The sequence below is a fragment of the Oculina patagonica genome, chromosome 4, assembly GCF_052425735.1.
Source record: "Oculina patagonica isolate OP01 chromosome 4, crgOcupat, whole genome shotgun sequence".
Taxonomy (NCBI): Eukaryota; Metazoa; Cnidaria; class Anthozoa; order Scleractinia; family Oculinidae; genus Oculina; species Oculina patagonica.
The window spans coordinates 1925775-1936564 of record NC_135761.1 but is presented as its reverse complement, the minus strand read 5'-3'; the positions used below and the strand labels follow the sequence as shown (position 1 = coordinate 1936564).

Genomic DNA, 10790 nt, shown 5'->3' with positions numbered 1-10790 from the left:
GAAGAATATCAGTCTGTATAAATTACAGGATACGACAATAAAGGGGATCCCCGTAAATTAAGTAGCATAACTGAAATAAAGTGACTAGAAGAAGGAAGTAACAATTCAATGCAAATTTTAGGTAAGACAGTTACAAACGAATTGCAAAATGAAATGTGTTCTTCTCGGGACAATAGACGCAATGTGCGATATTCTACATGAATTTTGAATTGTTTAGCTTTTTAGCCTTTTTTAATTTTTTTGGAACAAACACTGACGAAATTCCTCACATACAAATGCCGGTTCAACAAAATCAGGGTGTAGCTGCAGCTAGCCAATGACGGGTCAACATCAGTCATTGCAACCAATCAGCTTTAACTCATTTACGTTGTAGAAACCCGCATTCTTAGAACAAATTACAGTTCGGCCATGTGTGTTGTGTAAGTATCGAAGGCTGTTTTTAGTAGATCAGGAAGTTAAACATTAAGGGTCCTTTCTTGGGCCCTGGCAATATCGGATCGAGCTGACGGAAACAATTTTAAATCATGACCTGATCTCTCGCGCGTTTTAATCCTCGTGAATAAGTGAAACAAAAAAGGCTTCTATTTACCTCGGTAAACGCAGGCGAGTAAACAAAACAGACTTCTGCCCAACTACAACAATTTAACAATTTTTAAATAATCTCTTATCCCGACTGGATTTAAACCCACGACCTTCATAAAAGGTCTCACATTGCCTTCGCTCTTTTGCAAGTATTGCTATCATGAGTTACTCGTGGTCTCTTTGCGTACAATGACGAAAATTCTTGCTCCTTGTCTGATATCGTGGTCCGTATAGGCATCTATATCAACGGATCCCCTTTGCTGCGAGATCTTCCTTAACACGTTGAAGATAATGTGGGTCAGGATACCCAAACCTGTAGAAGATGAATGAAGATTGCTCAGTTGCATTAATGCAATAGTAACAATAAAGATGTGAGTGATCTATTTAATTCGTTTCATTTTGTTATTTTTGCCATGTATGGCTTAATAAGAGGGTATAATCCTCTCTCGAGATTTGTTTTTAATTTCCTCCCACATACTGCTTAATTAGCTGAAGAACATTATCTATGGGATACACAATGGCAATGAAAAGTGGCAATAAACACAGGAAACTAGACCAAGATTGCACAAATAAAAGTCAGAAACAAAAACCAACACCACAATGAATGCGTAGTGATAAGATCTCATGAGACCTGGTTCTACCGCAGTATTCATATAATGTGTTTTTTATGTATTTACAAGTCAAATTAAACCATATACCTGTGGGTACCCCCGCTCATGTTAGTCTTATGATGTATATCATTCCAAGTAATTTGATTCGAACGCCCAGTTGTTATCGAGGTCCCGACTGTGAACACCAGACGCGCATTAAAAGCTCTGTGTAAAAGCTGCAGGACTTCCCTGCCCTCATAGTTATCAGGGAGATAAGCAGCACGGAACGTACCACTGTACGACTGGCCAGGGTTTGGGTGCTCTGCACCTTGAATTCCACCTGGAAAGGAATACTGAATGCAGATGGTACCACAGCCTGGTGATAAACAACAAAAAATGTATTACCGTTTGTTGTACTATTTTTTTGTATTTTCACTATTATTAAAAACTAGCAATGGTATATTTCAATTCCTAAGTTTTGATTGGTTTACAGGCCGTGGTACATGAGGTCATAATTATAGGTACCATGGACCGCAAATATGGTAGGTATAGTAATAATACGTGTCCGCGAGAACAGCTGAGGCGCTAAAATATTGCAATTCTTTGGGTGTTTTTAATAAAACAATTATTCCACTCGCGCTTGTTGGATTTGAGATAGTTATAGCCAACTCGTTGGCTATCAGTTTTATTCTACCATCTCATATCCAACGCGCGCTCTTAGTATAATTGTTAAATGTACCACAAGTATCCACAAACCAAGTAAAACGATGGCGCACAGTTAATTAAATTGCGCATCCTTACTGTGCATAACTTCACGCGCAATGAGCGCAAGCGCATAAAAAATGGCGGCTTTTTCTTTATGCGCCAGGGGTAAATCGTCATTTTCTCGTAAAAGAGTATGGTGACCTGTCATTTTTCTCTTAGTCTGAAATGAACCATAACTTTCTTTCTGTAAAATAAATATAAACCGATTCACAGTGTCGAATAAGGAACAATCGTCGGAAGCGTGAATTTTGCAAGAAATCGTGAATATAATCATGATGATATTATAAGGGTTATTGCGTATATACAAAGTGCTATAGACTTGTCCCAAGTCGCTCGTTTTTTTCTTTGTATCTATAGTTACTTAAATAAAATCACTTTGAAATCAAGCGCGAAAGACCACTTGAGTAAAATCGCCTTTGAAATCGCGCGCGAATTCATTTGTGTGAACTATGACACTTGGCGAGGAATGGCTCGGAACGAGCGACTCGTGACACTTGCAGGAAATCGATTCTAGCCGACGTTTTTTTGCTGCGAAAATATTGCATCATTTCGTGTGCATTGAGTTGGTTTCTTTTATCGTGTTGACGTCAGTTTCGTGTGCCGTGTGCAGCTGACGCGCGCTGTGGCGTGTGTTAAAATTGCGATTTTCTTCCCTTTTTTTGTGGGAAATCATACTCAAGGCACTTGATGGCTCTCTCACTTCTGTAAGATTTAAAAGGGACACAAAAGAAGGCATTTGTTATGTTTGTTCCACAGCTGGATTAAACTGCCGATGTGAGAAGGGAACAAGTCTTCTCAAGAGGTAAAAAGTGAAACGCAAGCTTGTCTCGCGAGCAGCGCGCGCTAAGTTGGCGGGCACAGCGCGCTCAGTAAGTTCGCGCGCAATACAATATGATTGACATAATCTCGATGGCGTCACCGGTGGAAAAATCCACCGGTGACGCCACTTTTCAGAATTGGCGCGCTGCAGGTGAGACAAGTCGCTTGTTCCGCCACGATCCTCCGCCATTTTGTTTTTCATGCCTGCGCGCGCCCTCCGTTTCCGTATCCATCGGTCTCCTGCGAATCTAACGAGCGACTTGGAGCAAGTCTAAAAGTGCTACTGCTCCTAGACGAGTATGCCCCCATGATTCTATTAGATAAACAACAAATAGGCAAAGTTTGACAAATATCTCACTGCAGGTTCTATTTCAGAGGAAAGACCTCAAGTGTTCCTGCTAATGACAAAGTAATTAGATTCCAGAACTCCTATTAGTGGAATGAAAGTGATGGGGCTCAAACCCCGATAGAACTCCACATTTTCTCATATCTGCACACCTTACTGAAAGTGTGACTTACCATAGTGACCTGGGAGACTAGATGGCAGTGAGGACCAAGTCATCTGTCCAGGTGGTTGGTTTCCTGTTACAATGCCTTGTGGCTCTTTACAAATGGGACAGATGTTGATTATACCTAGAGCTCTCCTCAAGCACTCTTCACAGAAAACATGTCCGCACTTTATAGTTCGAGGGTGCACCATGTTGTCAAGACATATTGGACATTTGTGGTCCAAAGTGGCACCTGCCGAAGAAAATTGGAACAACACCCTTTTTAAAAGACTTGATTGTAATCACCATACCTAGGGTCAGGCTAATCCCAATATAGTAATATTTTGAACTGACAATCCCGTCTCTATAGCCCGCTTTTCTTTTGTTCAGCACCAGGAATGCGGATTCTGGCCAAGGTTAGTATGGTTTGAAGTCCGTGATTCAATGACTTCAGGTCGTAGTGCGCAGCGAACCCATATTCAATCAGATCAAAGCTGATTATCTGACAATCGATGATGCAACACTATTTAATTTCCCCAATAAACCATCTGAATGCAATGGTCGCCGACCGGTTAGCTCAGTTGGTAGAGCGACGGACTACAGTGCGGGAGGTCTCGGGTTCGAGTCCCAGACCGGACCAACACTCAGGGTCTTAAAATAACTGAGGAGAATATGCTGCAAATGGTTAGATATTCTAGTCTTCTCGGATAAGGACGATAAACCGTAGGCCCCGTCTCCTGCATCTTCAGTGTTATGGTCAGCAGGGGACGTAAAAGAACCCACACGCTTGTCGTAAAGAGTAGGGCATGGAGTTCCCGGTGTTGTGGTCTGGTCTTTGCCCGTTGTAAAGTGCATACTGTGAAATGCTCGGAGATATTAGCTGTATAAGCTACTCTTCAAATCCGAGGGTAAACAAAGTGATGATGATGATGACGATGATGATGTCAAACGGCACATCCCCACGGTCTGGCCAGGACCAGTACGCATGCGCGCAGCCTATTACCCGTAGAGTAGCAGTCATGGACAGCTGTTTCGTCCTTGTAATGACTCATACGAATGGCATAGCCAGGTGTAATAGGCTGTGCGCATGCGTACAGGTCTTGGCCAGACCCATCCTCGTACCCAGGGTCTTCGTTCCCTTTTCTTCAAGCCTACGCAGAAGGGACAAAGACGCGAGGTACGAGAATGGGCCAGACCATGGAGATGTATCTTGTGACCATTGCATTCAGATGGTTTCTTTTTTCTTAGTTTTGAACAACGAATCAGAGAGCAACACTTTAAGAGTCCTTGCAGTATTTAGTCAAGGGAATTTTACGCACAAAGCCAGCGTGGTCGCCATGGCAATGACAAGACATGACTGTAGGCAACTACAGTACTTCTCTTATCAAATGACCTAAGAGTCAAAATAAATTACCTTTCCGAACTTGTCAAAAAAATTCAGGGGAATATTAGACCCTGAAGAAGGAAGGCAATGCAATGGTATCCACTTTCCTCCCCCAACCCAACTGCCCACCCCTTGTGCATCAAGAGGATGATGTTTCTTTAAAATTTGTTACTTCTGAGGAATAATAATAAAAAAACAATTTGTACTACGAAGACAACACTGGCTTGGAATTTGCACTACATTTGAAATATATGAAAAACTAATAATTTTCTATTGCGGGCCTATATATCATTTTCCAAGAAAATCACATTAAGATTTCTTCAATACAATAATTATGTGGAATGTACTAAATATCTGTCAGTGATGGATCTAGAATGGTGCCATTCTCCCCCTTTACTGAAAAAATATACTGCCCAAAGCCTTAATGGGCTGCAAATTTTCCAGGTCTCCTTAGTGGTGGAGACAAGAACCCCACCTACACTCCCTCTCCCCATTTTCTAAATCAAGAAAGGTCCTAGCATCACATTATCCCTCCTCTCTTTGGGCACCTTTGCACCAACCAATGTCATTTATCCAATGTCATAATTGATAGTTCGTCTCATCACATTGTGTTCTTATGGGCAGGACAGGTGTACAGTGATTGGTACTGGCAAATTTAATGTCAATGGATAACCCTGTTATAGACTAGCATCCCATCTGGGGGGAGGGGAGGGGGGGGGGGGCAGAAATACCTCCAGTCACTTCATATGCTACTAAAAACAGGATATATAGCTCTGGCAGTATGAGATACTAATTAAAAATGGCCTGATGGAGACTTTGCCCTTAAGCTTTACCACTGATAGCATTAAAACACAGGGCATGAACACATACAGTAGTACATTGTTATGTTATTTACATTCAGCTGCTAGAAGTTTTGTTTATCTGCCAATCTGTGTTACATATATATTGTGAAGTTCTAGAAAATATTCATACACATGCACCCTATAGAATTTGGAATTCATCTGAAGCAGTAGGGGTCTCAAAAGCCATTTTTTTTAGAAGGAATGTATGAAGCTAAATTCCTTGAAGGGTCTATCAACTTTATTGGTTTCAATATTAAATGTGCATATATAAAATTATAAATAAATAAATAGTAGTATAAAAAAAGGACCAAATGGGATTGCGCGAATAAAAAAAGTATTTCATGCAAGGCGCAACCCTAAAATCTAGTAAAAAATGTGATAAAAAATCTAAAATTTAATAAAATTACAGTAAATTTAATTATATTAATTACTTATAGTTAAAAGTAATGTGCAAATAAAATCAGTCATAAAAGGAGTGGTGGCATGGGCAGTTACAGAAGAGGAAGCAGGTGCAGGGCATGTCAATAACATAGGTAGTGTCCAGTAAAGTAAAATGAGTGGCACGCAGAAAATTTTAAAACATAATTCAGACGAGAAAATTTTTCATGAGGGGCTAGATTACAGATAATGTTCCAGGGTTTTTCTGTTGAGAAATGGTCGAGGCCTGAAAAGTAGCCATTGGGTGATTGGATATTTTCTGGAATGGCAACACATTTGTGGGATATGTCATTACAGCTCTTGCCCGTGTGATTAAAAACAAAAACGGACTTTTCTCCCAAATGATTTGGATCAGGTAATTTAGTACTGCCTCAGTTACTAATTATTTCAAACTGTTTGTTGTGATCACTGTCTGGTTGTTACTTTTAGCAAAAATGCAGTACTTAGCTTCATTCAGACATTGCACGCAATTAGGCAAATTGTATATAAGCTACATAACTTGACGGGGGGGGGGGGGGCACCTTCAGCAATCCCTTAGCAACTGCTCTGGATCTGCAGTTAATAAGGACCCCCTTATTCACATAATTAGGTTATTTTTACTGGATCTAAATCACCTGACCATTGCGCATAGTATTCAAATCTGACTATCCATTATTGCACAAATATTATGGTTGTTCATTATTATCAGGTTTAAAAGCATATAATTTGTTTTGCCTACGTATCCATCCACTGACCCACATCCCCTCACCCCTTTACAAACATGTGCCTCAGGTAGAATTTAATTCAATCATTGGTTTTTTAATTACCCGTGAGCAGCCGGTTCATAATCTGGCTGGCAGTTCTTTTTGTTTTAGTTTTTTTTGTTTTTTTTGTTGGTAAATCGATCCAGACCCACGTGGCCAAGCCGGCTCCTTTGTCACGGTCACGCAAGATTTGATGTTTACCAGGGATCACTCGTTTAACATGAACACTCTGCTCTCTGTTTAGAGTAAAATGTGAAATGTATAATTTATTTCATTCAAGTGTTTTACCAGAAGAGAGGGCTGGATAATCACATAGCGAAACCAAAGACCAATTGGATATGTCCAAGCTATTTTTAACTACCACTTTGTCAGACCTCGCTCGCCTGTAGCTATGTAGAGCAATCATTCACATATTTTAAAAATAAATTATTTACGAATACTCTGTGATCTGTTTGTGTGAGATATTTATTTTTGTGTTAGTCAAGCATTTGGTTCGGAGTGAGTACAAGTCGTACAATTTATGTGTTTTACCAGAAGAGAGGACTGAATAATTACATATAGCAAAACCAAAGACCGCTTGGACATGTCCAAGCTATTTTAAACTACCACTATGTCAGACCCATGTCACGCGATCGCTCGCCTGTAGCTATAAATAATCATTCACCTATTTTAAAAATATCTACCAATACTCTGCGCTCTGTTTGTGTGAAATATTTATTTTTGTGTTATTCATGCGTTTGGATCGGAGCGAGTACAAGTCGTAAAATTTAACCGGAACGTGTTCAATCAGTATTGCATATTGTTTTGAGTTTATTTTGGGAATCGAAACGTAAATTGCAAGCTCAGCAAGAATGTGTCAAGGCACGGGCACACGTCATCACGCCAGGGGAATTACCTGCGCAGTTAGGAAAGCTCTATTTATACTTCCAAAAGCTCGTCGGCCGACGCTAAATGGAGAAATACAACGGGATGGCCTACTCTTTATTTTGGCATCAAATGGTCTTTTTTTAATGCCATTCATGAACTGGTTTGGGCTATGTTTACTTTATTGAACATTCGGAACAAAATAAATATTTGCGTGCGTAAGCAGACATTTATCCAGGCATGTGGTTTAAAGCAAAACATGACGTGGTGAACGAAATTCATGGCACACTCCGTGACTCACGCAATCACGACCTTGTGTGTTTCTCAAGTGACTGCTTTTCCAAAGATTTTTTACTGTGCGGCGCCGTGCCTTTCTAGCCAAAGAACTGAAATAGGTGGTCAAACATTAACCGCACGGTTATAAACTGCTTGCAAATTCTTGTTTCCTAAGAAATGGGGGCCTGGGTCCATTAATCTCTGCACTTGTCTATATGCAAACATTAAAATTTGTTTCAAAGAGATTAAACTTAGAAATATATATCACTACTAGGCATCATTGAAATGGTTGACTAAACTTTACAATATAAACAAGATAGGTAATTATCTAGATGCCATGCTCGTCAATGCTCACTTTCTTATTAAATCTGTCCATCGCCATTTTGGAATAGTCTTGACATAATTATCTTGAATCGAATATTTTGCTCTTAGATCGATCATGCAAAAAGCGAATTCCCCACTTGTGCTCCATAATATTTAAGAATACTTTTCATTTCATCTTTGCGAGTGTGCCACTGTTTGCCCACTCTAAATGAACGAATAAATAAGCAAAGTCAAGACTAGAAAAGCGAAAGTTTTTATACAGTCTGTGCACAGAGCCCACTGATCACTGGATGTAGTCTGTGAAGTTCACGACTCGCTTTCAAAGCTTACCGTGGAATAACGTCTTGGTTCTCAGCTGAAAGTTATTTTAACCATTTTAACAATGAAGCAAAGTGTTGCTTGTTAAATTTATAGCTTTACAGATTTGACATAAGAACTTACATTGTCTACACTATGAAGGCCGTTCTCTTCACTCACCGATTTAATCACGGCCGCGCGGCTTTTCTTTGAAAATCGAGGCCTTCTCGTACAAAATCAGTTCATGGGTTGTATTATTCTGCAAAAATTCCACTTACCTTCCCGTGTGCCCATCATGATAGCGGTTTACGGCTTATGCTTAGGCTGAGTTTCCGAAATGTGAAAGCGGAAGCGAACACCGTTCCTGGAACTTACGTCAGATTTCTCAGAAATGGCGGGTTCAGTCGGGGATGCCCAGACGAAAATTAGAACTTGGACTGGATCACGAAACGAATTATCCGATCGGAATATCGAACCAGATCACGATTGAATTTATTTATTATCTTATTTATTTATTTATTTAGTTTGTTTATTTACTTATTAATTTGTTTGTGTGCTTGTTTGTGTTACATTATCAGTACAACTGAACCTTTAGAAACATCTACTGATTGTTTGTTTTCTTTGCGTGTAACTCTGTTCCGATTTTTTGATTGCGTGATTGTAAAATTCCATTTCTTTGGCTAGCCGCACTTCATAGGATCGTATTACGTCTGTTGCTTGCGCACACGGTTTTAGTTTCGAGTAGTTGTCCCTACTGTAAGCGGCAGTTTTAAAGGAGTTTTTTTTTTTCTGGAGTTTCTTTGGGACTTGGAGTTATTTTCACACCGGATCGTCAGGTTCCTACTCGTCATTCTATTTGTTTATCATCAGTGTGTCATTGAGCCCGCGGATTATTCCCCACATATTAATGCGTGCTTACAACATGACATTTCCTCTTGCCTCCCGGCAATTTTTCCCGACTGGTTTATTCTTAGGCCGTTTATGGCTTGCAACGTCTCGTTGTAGTACTCTTTCGCTGCCACAGCGAAGATTTTCCAAAATTGCACCTGCTCCCACGACTGGTGTATGAAAGCGTTCGCGTAAAGTCTGTTTCGAATCCGTTGAGTTGAAGATGGAGGCTTAGTCAGAGAAAACTTGTGGGAGACGCAACCTAGCTACTCAGTGAGCATTCAGTTATTTACGGCACGCCCTCTGATCTGGCACCTTCCCCATGCCAAGTTTACTTTCCCTATTCCTGGGATATCATATTGCCTAACAAGTTGAATTGCACAGCCACATCAAACCGGTTTAAAAAATTTAAACAAAAGATTAATTTGTTGAACCACAACATCTACCGTATTTACTCGAATAAGCGCCGCCGCGTTTATTTAATTTTTCACGCCTCAAATGCGGTGCTTATTCGAGGGCGGGGCTTATTTAAAACTTGGACACGACAAAAAGTCTTTTCTTTTAATTTAACGGCATTTAGAAACAAACGCTGAAAAGGGTCTGAAAACAGACTACTTGCATAGGTAAATGGAAAAAGGCAGAGAGAAGTTTGAATTGTTTGTGGCCAAAAAAGTTCAGGGCCTTCACAACAAAACTACGTAACAAAACTAATGACAAATAATAAAGATGGTAAATTTTTAAGCTCGGTAATAAATAACAAAGATAAGATGTTCTACATGACACGAGCATGGGGCAAAGAAAAATTCTGAGTCCCCGACGGGAATCGAACCCATGGCCTCCCAGAATACCGGTTGGGCGCTCTAACCACCTGAGCTACGAGAGACTCGTTGTGAGCTGGGCCATTTTACTAGGCTGATATGTGACACGCGTCCTGCATACTGCTAGGATCAGCAATGTCGAATTCATCAAGTTTTGTAGTAAATAATAAAGATGGTAAATTTTTAAGCTCGGTAATAAATAATAAAGATAAGATGTTCTACATGACACGAGCATGGGACAAAGAAAAATCTGAGTCCCCGACGGGACTCACAACGAGTCTCTCGTAGCTCAGTTGGTTAGAGCGCCCAACCGGTATTCTGGGAGGCCATGGGTTCGATTCCCGTCGGGGACTCAGAATTTTTCTTTATCCCATGCTCGTGTCATGTAGAACATCTTATCTTTATTATTTAAAACTAATGACGTTTGAAAACGTCAGGCAAACGTTTTCAAATTGTTTCGGCGCGTCTTTGAAATAACGATATTTATAGCCGAAGCTTGATTTATATCCGCAAATTAAGGTTATGTATTCCTTTAGATGTTTAAAGATACTATTTATTTAGGGTTAAGTTGCCTACCACTTATCTTAAAACAGTTTAGACAAAATAATCTGCGAAATCCCCGTGCCATAGTCCCTTTAACTTTTTTGTTTCAAATGCTGCGCTTGTTACTGA

At 40.1% G+C, this 10790-nt stretch overlaps 1 protein-coding gene across 1 annotated transcript; it reads right to left on the bottom strand.

The window, feature by feature from the left end:
• Window positions 1–65: 65 nt before the first annotated feature.
• On the bottom strand, window positions 66–8792 carry LOC144649096 (putative E3 ubiquitin-protein ligase DTX3). Its single transcript, XM_078508563.1, has 4 exons — window positions 8691–8792; window positions 3276–3497; window positions 1281–1548; window positions 66–895 (listed from the first exon to the last, which is right to left on the bottom strand). Exons 1-4 carry the CDS (start codon window positions 8707–8709, stop codon window positions 826–828), a joined length of 579 nt encoding a protein of 192 aa, XP_078364689.1. The 5' UTR covers window positions 8710–8792; the 3' UTR covers window positions 66–825.
• Window positions 8793–10790: the final 1998 nt, after the last annotated feature.